Below are 16521 nucleotides of genomic sequence, written 5' to 3'. Positions count from 1 at the left end.
CAAAGGTGGCAGATACACGCTGAGACGAAAACTATTACCTTCTGGCTGAAGCACTGTGGAGTGGATGCAATGAAATTATTTTTCATTTTCGTATACTTACATTTATTTAGTTTTTCTTTTTCGATCGTTTCCCCCACAATGATTTTAACCGTGGATGTACCCTCTCACGAGGATGAAATAATTTTGTCAAGAGCGTGCCCTGCAGAGATTCTCTATCAGGGGGCTTTAGGCAGCATCGAGTATAAAAAGCAACGTAGTGATCTCTCCTGATGTACGCTGTATTCCATCCACGTGGGATATAAATTGTATGCTTTAAGTCCAAAAAACAATCTATTTCAACACCTTCAATAACACCCATTCTGCTAAATTTACTCGCGCTTTTATTTTCCTGTTTCTGTTTTTTCCATAGTTTCCCCCTACATATTGCGGTTGGAGTCGTGGGTGAGCGGAAATAATATTTTCTTCTGCTGAAGAAACACTGTTATAGGTAGGGAGAAACTATAACCTTTTCGGTAGAAGAACGAAACCAAATTCAATTTTACAGATCAATTCTCATGCGTTTTAGTTGTTAGTATGTTGCTACGATGCTGAAAAGAACTTTTAGTTCGTTGGTTGATATGAGGGTTGATCGAGGGTTGGTATGCGTGCTTTGTTTCCAATCGAAACGCATAATTTACTGACGATATATTTAAACCCCAGTGGAAATGTATCGGGATGACAATCGTTGTTTTTTTTTTCAATGCCATTATGCCATTAACCCATGTTTTTGCTTTAAAGGAGATACTAATACAGTAAGAAAAGCCAAAACAATAGACTAGAGAGAGGCAAAAATTCTAACGAATGCCTTATTTAGAAAACTATTCTAGATAAGATATTCATAAGTCATATTCATACTAAGGTTTAAATGTCAGTAATGCATGACCTGTGATATACAGTGAAAAAATAGTGTTGTCGCTATAATTATAATAACTTTGTTAGTTTTTAAAGTAATACGACTTTGATTTTAAGTGCTTTGATTTATTTTGACTTATGAATTTTATTGTAATGTACGTATAGAACAGCTCATTTACTATACAAGCTCAAGGAAACTGATATAAAAGCGTTGAATTGCCGAAATGTAGCTTATTATATAAAACAAAAATAGTTTTCAGGCCATCTCAAAAATCATTCTATCAACATATTTTTATCCCGATGCCTGTATGGACTGCTTCCTTTGTGCAATGGAGTGAAATGGATTTTTATCTTACGTTAGAACCAATAGTGAATGGTTGAGTAATAATATATAGGTGACCCCCGAGATACGAATATATTTCGGAGCAAATACATATCCCAAAGCAAGGCGTAGGTCGAAAAATTCGTGTGTCGAATTTGGAATATATTTAAGGAAAACGTTCAATATAACGTAAATCATCTAAATAACCTTGTGTTAGGGACAGTTCCGTAGTCCAGTCCTTAACTTGTGTGACTTAATAATATGTCCATGGTGGGTTTATGCATAGAATGAACCGTCCTCCCATGGCAAGGACTGACTATCCGGCTGCGTGGTAATGAATAAGTCTCAAAAGCCTTGTAAAGACCTGCATGTCCGCGTTGGACATTACACCAAGCACAAGAAGAATAACTTGGTGTTCATTCTAACGGTCTCGGATTTGATGATTTATGCTGTAAAGATATAACTTTATCTAGCATTCGACATGTAACGGTTGTTGTTTCTCGTAGTACAACATTATAAGCGAGTTTATTTCACGTAATCTTCTTATACTGATAAACTAATCTATCGAGCTGAAAGCTCCAAACTTAAGGAATGAACTTCTTGTTTCATGAAACACGATCAAACTGACAGGGCTCTCTATGCCTAAACACCTGTGTAACTTCATCGTTTCCATGAAAAATAAATTACAATCTGCATTCAGACCCTTGAGATCTTCATTTATGAAAATTAACACTCTTTAAATGATATTCTAAGCAACAGAGAACTGCTCTTAACTGTAATAAATTTCTTCTAAAAGATTTCAATTACACATATTATACATATAGATATAGATATATCTATATACACATATAGATTTCAGCTTACAGACAAGGCGACCAAGTACGTCGCTACTGTACCCTGTTTTCATTATCTGTGCAAGAGTATGAAAAGGGCTAGCTTGAGTATCTTTCCTCCGTTTGTTCTTGCACGAAACACTTCCATCATACTCGCAATGAAATGTGCACGTGATTTCAGCTGGATAGATAAAAGCTTCCCCACGAGCCATTCCCTCCCTTGCTTACTAGTGGCGTTAAATGGACAGGCACATGTTGTGGCTACAATAGTGACTCAATGCTGTGTAAATATTGCGAAATAATTATGTAAACCAATATTTACGAATGATTCGCACTTGCGTAAACGATAACCATTTCTTGTTTGGTCACATTTACAAACAGCACGCTTTATCAATGCGGTACTTTCCCATATCACAGTACAAACCGTTACACATCAAACATACCTTACTCGAACCGCAATGCAGCAAAATCGCAAATCATGGTGCGTTCTTTAGCCCCATTAATTGTTTATCAAACGCTGAATACAGGGGAATGGTTTTATTTGTGAACACCAATCATGGCAACATTTTCCATGGCAAACATTAACTAAATCGCGTCAACCAGAAAGTGAGAGCAAACCTGTGTACGCATAAATCTCGCGATGCAGTATATCGGGTATAAATATGGTTCCCTTTCGCGGTGCCGATGGTTGATATACATCGTGTGACGCGATGGAGTGTAAAATGAGTCGTGATGAAGTTAACGTGCCAAACAGTGCACGTGGTCTATCGCAGTGCATCGCTAGGATCGCAGAGCTTTCCGGAGCCTTTGCCATCGCTGACTCTGGTAAGCGTTAACTATAATCGTCTGACGGGTTTGATTCAATTCCTCTAGTATGTGGTAATACAGGCATGGTATAACAGATGTAATCCCTTCGCCAGAAGGTGTGTACGTGTGATAAAGCACCAACTTGTCAGAACATTCTGTATTCTTCGGTGTCCTTGAGAGCTTTTTCTACACTTACCTGGCTCTCAACGCGATTTTCAACTTGCATTTCAATGTAGGGAGCTAATCCTCAGACCCAAGCATACACCCTTTGTCCTAAGACAGAAACAGTACTTTTGTGCACAAATTGTACATTCAACATAAACCTGTTTGATCTGAAAGAAATATAGACTGAAATTTGTGGCTAGCTAAACGCTTCATTAAAGCCACCAAAATGTGGTTCATTATATAACATAAAATTCGTTCAGAAGAAAGGCGTTAAGAAGAAAATGCTATCAAAATTTAAGATCGTTTGGTTAAATTTGCTTTTCAAAGAGAATTCAAATTGCCGAACAGTTGATAAAAATTGCCACAAAATGCTTAACCATAAATAGAGTATTCGCGAGGTGAAGGTTAGGTGAACACTTTTCTACGGAACATAACTGTTGCGAAAGCCACTTAAGAAAAGGAGAAAATGTGGATATTTCTGCTGGGGAAAAGTCACAAAATTAGTTTATTCCTTCCCTGACTAAGAGGCAGAAGACGCATCTTTCGGGTCTATTTATACCGTATCTCCCCACCGCCATCGTAAACCCCGGTTACAAATGGAGGGCACCTTAGCCTTATGCAATATCCTGGTTAGCCATCAGGAAAACCCTACAACAGTCACGAGCGTAGAAGGTTTTGTCATGTGTAAACAAACGCTGTTCACAACAATAGCTAAAAAAATATCGCTAAGCTTCATACATCCAAACGCTTTGTGATTCGTTTTCAAACTAGAACCGAAAAAATTAAATAGAAAGTCTTTGTAAAAATAAGATTATTACTTACTTATCCGGCGCTATCATCGCTTTGCGGTCTTGACCTGCCTCAGGAGTGTCCAAAACCGCTCACGGTCTCGCGCCTTCATCTGTCAGTGTGTCCCACCCCGGACTTAAAGGCGGCCGCCTCCACGCCATCCTGCCTCCTCAGTTTGGGCCTACCACGCCTTTTCTGTCCTTGTGGATGGAGTAAAAAGACTTTTCGAGCTAGATGATCTGTTTCCATGCGTACAACATGACCAGCCAACCGGAACCTGGCGAGCTTGTTACACTGCATGACGGTGAGGTCGCCGTACAACTTGTATTGCTCGTCGTTATAACTGCTCCTCGATTATTCATCCACACATACGCATCTTTCTCGCGAACGCAGTTAAGAGGATTTCGTCAGATTTGGACAATGTTGATGTCTCAGAGGCGTATGTGAGCACTAGCACTATATCAGCTTCGTCCGTTGCGACAGGTTTGAGATGAACTATCTTCTCAGGAGATCGAAAGACCAGTTGGCAGCCAGCATCCTTGCGCACAACTCAGCTACCATGCTATTGTCGTTGCTGACCTTTGACCCGAGATATCCTAGACGACTTCAAAAATGCGTTTACCTAACTATACGTCATACTTATGAAGGTTTGGATTATAGTTTAGTAGGGCCGCTAAAAGGGATTAATTAAGCACTATTATTTTCATGATACAACCGGTCTTGTGGTTCAGTCGTCAACTCGTATGACTTAGCAACATGCCAATCATGGGTTCAAGCCCCGAATGGACCGTGCTGCCATACGTAGGACTGACTATTCTGCTGTGGTGCGAAATCAATTATTCACCCAAGCCCATAACTGAATAATGAATAATGAAAGCCAAGCCCATAACTGGTACAGGCAGGTCTTGACCGACAACGGTTGTTGAGCCAACGAGGAAGGAGGAAATTATTTTCATAATAAGAATGACGGAGTTGGTTGGCAGAAGAAAAACTACCACATGCAGATTATGTTTCAGACCAATCCATTTATCACTTTATCGCTAGTGTAACTTTTTTATTCAGTTTTTCTTACATTAATGTTCCTTAACGGATTGAATCAGAAAGATGTTTTCCTTACCCAACTCTTGTCAACTGGCATCGCACTTCTGTTAATGCAAATATTATGGCAATCATCAGAAGCCGGAAGTAAAAATGCCATCAAACCAAAAGAAACTTGATCGCACAGTTATAAAACTAACCGAAATTAAACACCGAAGGAGCATTAGAAAATAGTTAATAAGCTAAATTAATGCAGCAACTGTGCAAATAAGGTAAGACGCGCGGTTTCGGCTCATTATGAAATCCGGCCCAGCGGACAAACTTTTACCCTTAAGCTATCAACCGATACCGGTAGTCTTCTTTTATTCGCCACCATCGTGCTACCCTTGCTCAAAGTCATGGTAGCTTGCATGGGAAAACACTCTCACGCTTTAACAATGAACTAGGAAGAACTGGTTCCAGATAAATAAAAAAAAATTGAAAAAAAAACTAGTTCAACAAATGATAAAAATATAACTTCACCTGAAACGCATCGCACTCCCAAAAGTGCCCAACAACAAAATCGCGCAGTAGGAGCCAATCGAGTGCAATGGAAAGTTCAGTGAGCGTGTATGTGTTCTTTTTTTGTTTGCCCTTTGCTGCCGCTACCAATTGAATGGAAAGGAATTTTATATCATCGTTTTGTAGGCACTATGGTTGCAAGATCTTCGACGCAAGTTTTCTTTGTTAAGTGCGAGGGGAGCTTAGTGCGGAAAAGGATTGAAAATCTTGGACGTAAAAGTTGCAGCCAGAATTTTTGCTATTCACGCACAAAGTTAGCCGGCGCCGATAGAGAGAAAGCGGTAAAGTGATCAATTCTTCGTGGTCGTTTTATTCGTTGTTCATTTGCACTATTTTGGGGGACGCAAAAAGGCAGAAACCAAAGGACGGGTACAGTTGGCAAACACGGACCACGACTAGCCATCCGCCTCCATCGGTAGAAAGTTCTGTAACAATTGTTGTCAAATAAAACCAACAATCAGCCGGTGTGAAAGAAATTAGCGTGCGTCTTCTTTTAAACCTATTTTCTCTTCATTCATTAAACGTGGTTATGAATTATTTTGATAATTATAGTTTGCGACGGTGGCTTTGCTTAGGCTTAGGGTGATAAACCTAAAGTTAAATTAAAATGATGTGCATGATAGTTTCTGATGTTTGAAAGTGGAAAAAACAGAACCAGTTTTACCGCTTAAAGAGAGATTTGTGTATCTTCCAGCTGAACGCTTAATGATGTACGAGAGTGATATAATGGTACTCCACCTATCGTCGGTAGATGCATCCAGGCACCTCGCCAGACAAGCTGATGAAGAGGCTGTAAGATGGCTGTATTGGGGCAAATATTTTGTTGGATGCTCGCTGAAAATGGTACACAGTCAGGAGATTAGTATTCCGTACACGTTTCACGGCTTGGATAACGTAAAAAAGCCTAAGCTGCGGTTGCATGGCGACGGCCCTTTAGACCCGGTGTAACGATGTGCTGAGCTTATGGGGAACCACGCCGTCTAGTCTGCTATTGTTGATTTTATTTCATTTTTATTTCGATCGTTGGTGGTACGCGTTATGAGGATATTGTCGTGAAAATTTGAGATCAGTTAATCGTTCACTCATGTGAAAATACTTATGTGAACTGTTTAACTGCTTTTAATATTCCACAAATTTCATTAAAAAAGAGAAAAAATTAAAATATTTTAATTTAATTAATGGCTATCTTCATCTACTGAAGGCAAACGTATATGCACTCAAACAGTAGAGTTGTAGTCAATGTTCAAACAATAAAAGCATTTGAATTGAAATTAACTAATGCATATGAAAATTATTCCTATTTGTAAAATAAAGTTTGGTAATAAAACTGAAAATGTGTTTGGATAATTAAGTAATTAAGTTAATTGTTAAATTGTCCTAATAGCAAAATTTCACTTGCATTATTTTTTTTTCATTCAAAATCCCACATGTACGAATAAAATACATCCAGAAATGTTAAAGTTGTTTAGAGAAACAAAAGTAAGTATGATAAATTGAATGCACGGATGTAAGAAACACATGAAATATACAGCTTTAAAAATTGAATATAACACACATCAATTAGTTTAACGTGTAACGTTGAATTGTATATGTTTTATTAACCTTTAACGAAACTGGTTCACATTCAAAGCTTCACATTACAGGCTCTTACTTAAACACTTTCCATTAAAGTTTTGCCATTCTGGGATTTACCACCAAAGAAGGATGATTGCTTGAACTGGAATACGGTTGGCTAGCACGACCATCCATGCGGACATCGTTGAGAAAGTTAAACCTGCCGAACGGACGAACTAAACGGTACCATGCCAGCGTCCCTCCCCCCCCCCCCCCACCCTTCCAGAAATCCTTTTTCCTTTGAGCTCTGAAGTTTCTTTCAAAATTCTCTTAAGCAAGAGCCTGACAATCTCCGGCTTCAAGCAATCATAAAAAAACTTTTCGATCCTCTTGTAGACACTGGTTGGTGGTGGATTGTCTGCAGGCCCTCGCTGAAGTAGGACATTTGCTATAGTAAAATGTGTACTAAATTGTTACTTATTGGTTTCTTGGCTGGTTCTGCTATCGCTCCCTATAGTCAAAAGTGTCCAATGATGAACCACAGAATATTGTAAGCAGATTGAAGCGCATTATGAACAATTGCTTAAGCCAAGATACTTCTGGGTTAAATTTTTTGACTATTTACTTCCTTCAGGACAAAAACAAACACCACAAAATGAATGCTTCCCGTGTATAGAGTGAATTGTTATGTGACATTTTGACAGGTTGAGCCGCTTTGTGAGGCATTTGTAATCAATTTGTTTTTACTGAATGTTGCGTGAAACCGCACGAGCGCATCTTTGAATTCAGCATTGAGTAAAATTACAAAATAAATTCAGGTAAAAGTAAATAAAGCAACATTGAATGTCAAATGATAGAAAAAGGACTGTAAGCATCATTCAGTGAATTAATATATTCATTAGGAATTCTTACAAACTTAATTCGATACTCACCCATTGAAATCGTTTAATTTGCATTACTATTGTATCCAGAAAATTATTTTGATTTTTTATTTCACATTCACACCAAAATAACCGGCTCCTGTTATTTAGAGTAACCATTTTTCGTTCATTTTCAGAAAAGTTATAAAAAAGAATGCAATACACCTGTGGCCAGATTTGTTTGATTTTTTTTTATTGAAGTCTTATCTTTACAACATCCTTGATACACATCATGTATGTATGTAAAGGTTTACGACTTTTTCATTTCATTTTGTGTTTCGTCGTCAATTTTTGTCACACATCCTATCGTCCCTCTTTTATAACACAATATATGATAAAATATTAAAATCAAAACATGACTCACAAACTAATGTTTAGTTTAATGTGTGACGTTTTTCTTTCATTGAAGAATCGCGCATCATTGGAAATGTTCCGTTTTGTTAGATGGCTTTGGAATTCGTATGTAATTTTTGTTTTGTATATTAATCATTATAAAATCTAAGTGAAGTTTAAGCGCAGAGATGGTATGGAAACAATCGATTTAAAAAAGAACCTATCGCTGTTCGACAACTACTGTTGGGACCTTTTCGCAAGGTACTCAACGACCTGTCGTAAGCGCATGTTTTGAAATAAGATATCGGTTCGGGTTTCAAGCGATCGCGTTCGGTTCAGCAAGGAAAGGATAAAAAGAGCGACAGGACACGGAGAAGGTCTCTAAACCAAAAGCTGGAATCGAAGACTCATTTTTTGGCAAACGTAAAACAATAAATCGTTTCAGCAAAGAATTTACACCGCGTTAGTTTTCATTTCGCAATAACTACCCTTAAGACATGTTTGCGATACGAGTATGTATATTTTTGATTTATTTTTGTGTTTTTTTTTCTGGCGAAATACTTTTATTGTTTATTTCTGGTATTTTATGTTACAATTTCCTTCATTTTGCTTACATATATACACATATACAATTAGACGAATCAACTGTATTTGCTACGTAAATCGGTTCGTATCGCAGCTATTATTGAAATGGTTCCTTTTTTTATATGCTACGAGCCGTTCACGTTTCATGATTTCTTTTATTACAACCTCGTTCACCGATCTTGTCGACAGATGAGTATCAAACATGGATTTGGACTTGATTCAGCAAACCAAATAACAATGCTTTCAAATCGTGGGTAGCAGTATCTAGAAACCGTAAGTAATAATCTTTTCTTTTGTTAGCAACACCAATTGCTGTAGTTTGATTGAACATATAGTCTGTTCGGATACACACGACGATATTAATAACCATAACAAAAAATATAACATAGAACACACGACTGATCCTTGATGTGAAATGCTGAGATCCTTTATCTTCGATAATTTTATAAAATATGTAAATGCATGCTCATAAAGTACATAGATGAAGGAAATTTACATCGAAAGAAATTGCTTTGACCGGGTACTAAACATTATCAACCATCTTTTCAGTGTGCTATTTGTTCAGCGAAACTGCACTGTAAAATTGGGATGCATTTCTGGCATCGGGACGCGTAGTATTGTTGAGCGAAATGAAAATGCAAACTGCCCTTTCCTAACGTTCATTCGTTGCAACGATTAAAGTTGTGTCAATAGACGCTTCGCAAATTGGCAAACAAAAGCTCCCTGGTACAGCTCATCTGCAGCGCCGAAACGAAAGTTCTTTTGATCCACTTCTAAAATGTTCTGCTTCTCCTCCTGCCCCATGTCCATCACTATCATCCTTATCCTGCGTCTGATTTACCGCATCATCGTTTTTAGTGACAGAAACATTCATCGTAATTGATTGAATACACAAGTTACTCTTTGCTTTGCACAGGCGAGTGGCTTCAGTTGTCTTGTCGTAGCAAAATGAAACTTTTTTATTGATCCTTGCGAAAACAGATGATTTTCAAAAGATTCCATTGTTGTAAAGTTTCCCAACAAACAGTGGAGGATGTTTGAAGAGACATTGGCTTAGAAAATTGAAACCAAACAGCGCTGGTGTTATTAAACGCTCAGATCGACTTCACCAAACGGTCTACACGATGTTTACCTTTCTATTGAAGGAGTAATCATCAAAAAAGGAAGAAAATAAAATCGTACCGAATTTTTTGTTATGCGGATGGTTTTGTCGATGTATTTGCTTTCATTTGTGATTCATTGAAATTTTCATTTCGATCAAACGAGCAGATTGTCCGGCAATTTGAGTGGACGGTGAGTATGTGTTTGCTTTGTAACCTGTCCGGTTAAGCCTTTGTCTCCAGATTTTTGTTTTTTTCGTCGGAGTTTTTGATTGAGTTTCGAGTTTTGTTCGTAATTTTTGTCCGCTTGCAATCCACGTAGGACGAAGTTGTTGTGCGTTTGTTGGTTTGTTTGATGATTTGTTTCTGCTTTGATTTTCGTGGTATTATGTTTTGTTATTTTCCGGGAGGAGGGAGGTTGACATCACAGCGACGAATTAAGAATAATGAAGTGTGCGGCATTTTGCCATTTCAAGGTTTCTTGAGACTTTCTTCTATTGAGCAGAGTTTTTGTCTCTCACTATCGCATTGTGTTGTTCTATTGCAGTAACAAAAAAATCAACAGCAAAACAATAGAAACAACGTTAAAGATTTGATGGATGAGCTACAACGTACTGTTACTGCGTGGATTTTCTTTCACCAGATCAACATTGATCGATCATTTTCTGGATGCGTTTTACCAACATGGCAATGTGGCTTCGTCCACCTTCCCAAGGAACACGTGTACACATTTTGCAAATAGACGACAAAAATATGCTAGTTTTAGTTTTTTTTTAAATCACCCTCTCGGCTTTATTATCTAGTAACCCATTTGTAGTTCACATCCATGTAGTTTCTGCTCAGGGAACTCGTTTTCTTCCGCCAGTTTGCCCTTTCAAAATGAACTACTTACTGTTTTTTTTACAGTGTCCCCAATGGCACGAAACTAATGCGTGTCGAGATGAGACATGACATAGATAGACATATACATAGATTGCAGATTAGATTTTTACATGCATTATTACAGTATATCAGCTCAGCATCGCTTGAATATATACAGGAATTCTTCATTTTCCGTGCGTAATTATAGCGAGCATTTAATGCTCTCAATCTTCGAGAGATCTAACCCTGCGTGTTGCATCGTTTGGATGTTTGTAGCCAGACGGTACCATTTATTGGAGGTTAATAAATTTCGAATTCAATTTGCTATGAAACTATGCACATTAATCACTTTTGAAAATTCTCGTTTTCCTGCGAACTGATGCATTGTAAAAGTACAACGCAACATTCTCACTTTGGATCGTACGATCATGTTTTCATCATTAACGGGTATTTGTATTTGTGTGTGTGGATTTTAAAGAATATTTTACAAAAAATATCTACCCGATCACCCGCATACTGGTGAGAAAATCACCGAAATCGTAGTTCATATTTGATGAATTTGCTTATCTTGTTTCTTGTCGAGCTCAGGAACAAGATCCCTACAGCACCTGTCACAGCTACAACTACTCTAAGCAAATATCGTCATTTTCGATCTACGCTTTGCTTGGTTCGTAAATATTGACTAATTTATCGAAACGGGGACCTCATGTGGTTGAAAAGCTATACTCATCATCATCACCTGTGGTGGAACGGTAGGAACAGGGAGGTCAGTTTTGGTGTTTATCATCGTGTACAGGTGTGGAAGATTATAATGGCTTTGGGTTATTTTTTTATTTACCTGACTTGACGAACCAGAGGTACTCCCACTACCTTCGAAGGTGTAGTTACGCAGATCGTCGAATGGCCCGGAGGCTGGGAAGATGTCGGCGCGTCGCTTCGGGTCGTCCAGGAACACGTCCTGGTCGGACACGACGGCAATATCTGGACCTGTTGGTGCGTTCGTGGAACGGACAGAACATAATAAAATATTGTTAGCAAGCATTGTTGCCCTACGATTTTAAATGATCTTTCCATTAGATTACAAACAAAGACTGATGTACACAACTCGTAACATTGAAGCAACAAATAAAGATAGGGCGATGCTGAAGAGGGGAATACATACTGGCAATACAACCCCCAAAACGGCACATGCAAACGAAACACGCTACTTACGTACTGGCGGTGCCTTATGTTGAACGAGCTCTGGCAGCGGTCCGATTGGAATCTTGAGTGTCTTCATGTCAAACGCTGTCATGTCGTTCTCGCCACCACCTTCGTCGCAGTAGTTGATGATGTTCTCGCGGATGTCGTCCTTGGTGGCCGGCTTCTTGTTGAAGTTAGCCGAACGACGCCGGGAGCAGGAAAAATAAACAAATATTAAAACTGTTGCGTGTGGAAAGGAAGAAACAAAAACAAAACTTGTCTTTAGAAAAGATTTGCAAAATTATGTTTAAAGCACACCCAAACTCGACTCCACTTACTAATGATCAGTAATAGGCAGGCTATAACGGCGGCCAAGGCACTGGTGCTGAACTTAAGCGCTTGTCGTTCCTTCAGAAACTCACAACTCTCGCCCCAGTACGAGTCTGGACAGATGCACTTGTACTTTAGGCGCGGCTCCTGGTTGATGCAAGTGCCCCCATTCAGACACGGATAGTCCAGACACTCGTTCCGGTCGATGCAGGTCTTGCCTTCCGGTGAGATGATCATACCATCGCCACAGTTGTAACGAAAGAGATTCAATCCAAACACAAGCTGTTAACTGTGTGACCAAAAAGACACACGATCTCTCACAGTGGACATCGAGGTACTTACGCGCACTCGTACTTGTTCCACAGGTCGACACACTCGAACGGAACAGGACAGTACGCGTTCTGGCAAGGATTGTTGGAGGAACAGTAGCGGTCGATGTTCTTGGCCATCGTGGCCTGACCCCACTGGGTACCGTTGGTGGCTGGCGGAAGTGGCAAGCTTTTACCGTCCAATCTGCAGAGGAACGGGAAGCGATTATCAAAAACGAAAACCCTGAAAAGCTTTGCGGTCATACCCGCTAGACTTACCTAATATCGTCGATGCAACTCTTCTGATAGTCCGATATGCCATCGTACGTCTTCACGCCAGTGAACTCAGGCTTGCCGCCCGCATACACACCCTCCTGCTTGTCCACTGACAGCCACTGATGTCCGTCGAACGAGAAGCTTTGGTTGAAGTTGGCACCCTCACCCCCGTCCAGCTCCAGGATGGCCGCTGAGCCGTACCTTTGCACCTTCACCACGTGCCACTGTCCGTCATCCACTTCGACTGCCGTCAACGCTACCTCCTGCTCCTCCACCTGACCCGTGTTTAAGCTGTACCGGAAGTACACCTTGGCACCCTTCAGCTCAATGATGCCGTACTCGCGCATATGCTGATCGCTGATGCGGAACAGCTCGCCGTACGTTTCGCGCGTGCGGAACCGCAGTTGAATCTGCGTCACGAACTTATCCGGCTCGAAGCTGAGCGCGTACTTCACGTAACTGTGCTTTTTGAACGTGGTCGGCGTGGTCGGCAAGCTGCAGTACGTGCCCGTCCAACCGGGATTGCATTCACACTTGGCCTTGTCATAGCTACCGACACACTTGCCGTGCTCGAGACACCGAGCGACCTGCGGATTCAGATCACACACCTCCTGCGTGTACAAACAACCGGGCGCACTACCCTTAGACAGTCCCGGGTGGGACAGGTCGTACAGAATTCCGTTGTGCTTAAACTCGCGAATGCACCCCTGGAAACCGACCCCGACCGGCATGTACTGCCAGCGGCTGTACGTGTAGTCGAACTTGTCCCTAAACACACCGCCAATCTGGAGCGGCGTGTTGAGATTCAGATATTCGTTGAACTGCGGCACCTTGCCCAGCGCCTGGCAGGTGTGGTCGACAAACTCGACCAGGTTGCCGTCCTCGGTTTCGGTAATTTCGGCCGTCTTGCAGAAATCGACCACCATCTTCACCTGCTCAGTGTCCCAGAACAGATCGATCCGGTGCCATTCGCCATCATTGAGTGGAAGTTTGGTCGCGATGCGTAACTCTAGCGTACCCGAGCCGTAGTCGATGAGAAAGCGGGGATAGCCCTGCACCAGCTCCAGTGCAATAAAGTCGGACAGCTGCTTGGACGTGTCGTCCTCCTTCGGTGGTGTGATAGGTCCGTTGTAGAAAATTAAACCATCCGGCTTCGTTGTGATGATCTCGACGCTAATATGCGACTTGTCGCAAATGTCGAGCGGTGGGTACCAGGCCCAGCCACTGCCGCGGAAGCTACGTACGACCTGCTGACAGCGGGGCCCCGTGTAACCTGGTGGACACGAGCACTTGATACCCGACTTGGAATCGGTGCAGCGACCACCGTTCAGACAGGGATGGGATTTGCAGGTCTGCTGCTGCTTGTACACTCGCGAGCTGCATATACATTCCGCCGTGGAGTTGATCTGCACCCCAACCAAGGCGGTTTTGTTCGCATTCACTAGGCAGGGGTTCGATTGGACCTCGATGATGCTGGTACACGACCCGGCACAGTCCGCATTCTCCAGCAGACATTCGTCCACGTTCACCATCGTGATGTTGATACCCACCTCCTGCTCGATTTCCTCCTTGTGCAGTAGTATCACGCCGTTCAACTGCACCGCCTTGTAGAAGTACGCGCCATGTACGGCGAACCGCACATCGGTCAGTGGAACCGACCGATCCTTCATCTGCACACTGAAAATGTCTACATTCTTCACATCCACGTTCAGCAGCTCCGCCAGCTTGTCCCGGAACCGCTCCAGCTTGCTGCGGAAGATGTTCTGGGTGCGATAGTTCCAGATGCGTATAAAGTCCTCATCCGTAATGCCGATCAGCCGGATCGAGCCGGAGTTGACGATCGCCTCGTACGAAATGTGCTTCACCACTATTGACATGTTCGCGTACGATTCCTGTGCGTGCTTGCGGTCGTAGATCTTGAAGCGCAGCTTGTAGCGTCCCTCGCGAGCACCGCGCCGCATCGTCACCATGCCGGATTTGTCGTCTAGCTTGAAGCGTGGATTCTCGGCCTCATCCCAATAGAACAGCTTGTCCGAGGTGTCCCAATCGTCGAGATCGTTTACGAACACACGTCCGATCGGTGTGTCCGGCGCTTGGCCTCGGTAGTTGTACACGATCACCTCCTTGGAGCCGGGCTGCATGATGTTATCGTTCAGATCACCGATTGTGATCGTCAGCGTGCTGGTGCCGGTTAGCGGTGGCGTGCCCGAGTCCTTGATAACGATCGGAATGGTGTACTGCTTGCGGTACTCGCGATCAAACGAGCCGAGCGATGAAATGATCGCCATACCGTCACCCTTGTTACTCTGCTCCACCTTGAAGGACGTCCGGATCACATCGTCTGCGTTCGGGTCCATGCTGAACTGGAACGGTGCCCCATTGCCCTCTAGCCGGTCATCCTTATCGACAGCGGAGATTTCGATAATTTTCGACGGCGGTGAGTTTTCAAGCAGAATGGGCCGATAATCTTCCGCGAATACCGGCGTATTATCGTTGATGTCCTTCACCAGCACAGTCAAGATGGCAGAGGCCGTGCGCGGTGGTACACCGTCATCGGTGGCAAGAATTTCGAGCGAGTGTTTCGCCATCGCTTCCCGATCCAGTTCACGCTGAATCGTCACCATACCTTCCTGGTCGATGGCAAACTGGCGCTTTCGGTCCGTAGCACGGTTAATGCTGTAGGTAATTTTGCTCTTACCGCCCTTGTCGATGTCGACCGCCTTGAAGGTGCCCAAGTTTTTCCCCACGTCCGCGTTCTCATACACAGCCGCCTCGATGTGCGGCTTCTTGAAGCGAGGCGTATTATCGTTAATATCCTTCAACTTCACAATCACCCACGAATGGTCAACGTGGTATTTGTCGCTCTCGTCAATCTCATCGTTATCGATCACCTGTATCCGAAAGCGAAAGCCATTTATCTGCATCGGATCCTCGTAGTCTAGCGGCTGGACCACCTTCAAGCTTCCCGTACCGTCCGCGTTCTTGACCATCGCAAACTTATCCACCCCGTAACCGATGCTTTCAATGATTTTATACTGGAAATTGTTTATCTCATCATCGTCATTCACCGTCACGGTCAGTATCGGTTCCTCGGGCAGCACACTACCGTCGGTTTCCTCCACCTCGACAAACCACTCGTCCTTGGTGAACCGAGGCGGCATATCATTCAGATCCTTCACCTTGATGGAAGCTGTCCCCGTACCCTTCAAACCTCCGCCATCGGTGGCCACTATCTGCAGCGAGTAGTCGGGTGTCTTCTCCCGATCGAGACAGCATACCGCCGTCGTGATGAGTCCCGTAGCCGGATTGATGTCGAAGATCGGCAAACCAGTATCCTCTTGGATCACGTTCTTTTCGATCGAGTAAATGATCTTTGCGTTAGTGCCTTCGTTGATATCGTCATAATCCTCGGCCTTTATTGTCATCACGTGCATGCCGATAGTGCCATTTTCGGTCACGTTGCCATACGCAATCCCGTTCTGGAACTGAGGCGCATTGTCGTTGACGTCTTTTAGGTTGATTTGAACCTCCGTAAAGCCCACCAAACCCTCGCCCCCTTCGTCCTGCGCAAAGACGGTAAACTTCCAAGACGCTCGTCCGTGTGGTGGATCTCGGTTGAGGGGCTGAACATTTGGAGGAAATGTTGGGGAAGGAGAACAATAGGCA

At 42.5% G+C, this 16521-nt stretch overlaps 2 protein-coding genes across 2 annotated transcripts in view; both read right to left on the bottom strand.

Moving 5' to 3' along the window:
* Positions 1-8713: 8713 nt before the first annotated feature.
* Positions 8714-12550, bottom strand: LOC133392858 (neural-cadherin-like). Its single transcript, XM_061655021.1, has 4 exons — positions 12280-12550; positions 11972-12181; positions 11598-11746; positions 8714-11498 (listed from the first exon to the last, which is right to left on the bottom strand). Exons 1-4 carry the CDS (start codon positions 12506-12508, stop codon positions 11442-11444), a joined length of 645 nt encoding a protein of 214 aa, XP_061511005.1. The 5' UTR covers positions 12509-12550; the 3' UTR covers positions 8714-11441.
* Positions 12551-12589: 39 nt separating this feature from the next.
* LOC1279112 (neural-cadherin) overlaps positions 12590-16521 on the bottom strand; it is a 139319-nt gene continuing 135387 nt past the window's right edge. Inside the window, exons 7-8 of the mRNA XM_061653496.1 lie at positions 12859-16478; positions 12590-12784 (exon numbers count right to left, since the gene is read on the bottom strand). Coding sequence (XP_061509480.1) covers positions 12610-12784; positions 12859-16478 — 3795 coding nt within the window. The 3' untranslated portion in view covers positions 12590-12609. The remainder of the gene's footprint in view (positions 12785-12858; positions 16479-16521) is intronic.

This window comes from Anopheles gambiae, chromosome 3 (genome assembly GCF_943734735.2).
Source record: "Anopheles gambiae chromosome 3, idAnoGambNW_F1_1, whole genome shotgun sequence".
NCBI classification, from domain to species: domain Eukaryota; kingdom Metazoa; phylum Arthropoda; class Insecta; order Diptera; family Culicidae; genus Anopheles; species Anopheles gambiae.
The sequence above is the reverse complement of the archived record's forward strand: the minus strand, read 5'-3'. Positions and strand labels throughout refer to the sequence as shown.

What these genes read in the sequence shown, in the direction of transcription:
- LOC133392858 (XM_061655021.1), bottom strand. Translation starts at nt 12,508, where the DNA reads ATGATCATCTCACCGGAAGGCAAGACCTGCATCGACCGGAACGAGTGT. An exon ending in ACATAAGGCACCGCCAGTAC is followed by an intron (nt 11,747 to 11,971) that starts GTAAGTAGCGTG and finishes ACGCACCAACAG; the next exon opens with GTCCAGATATTGCCGTCGTG. An exon ending in CCTCTGGTTCGTCAAGTCAG is followed by an intron (nt 11,499 to 11,597) that starts GTAAATAAAAAA and finishes GTTCCACCACAG; the next exon opens with GTGATGATGATGAGTATAGC.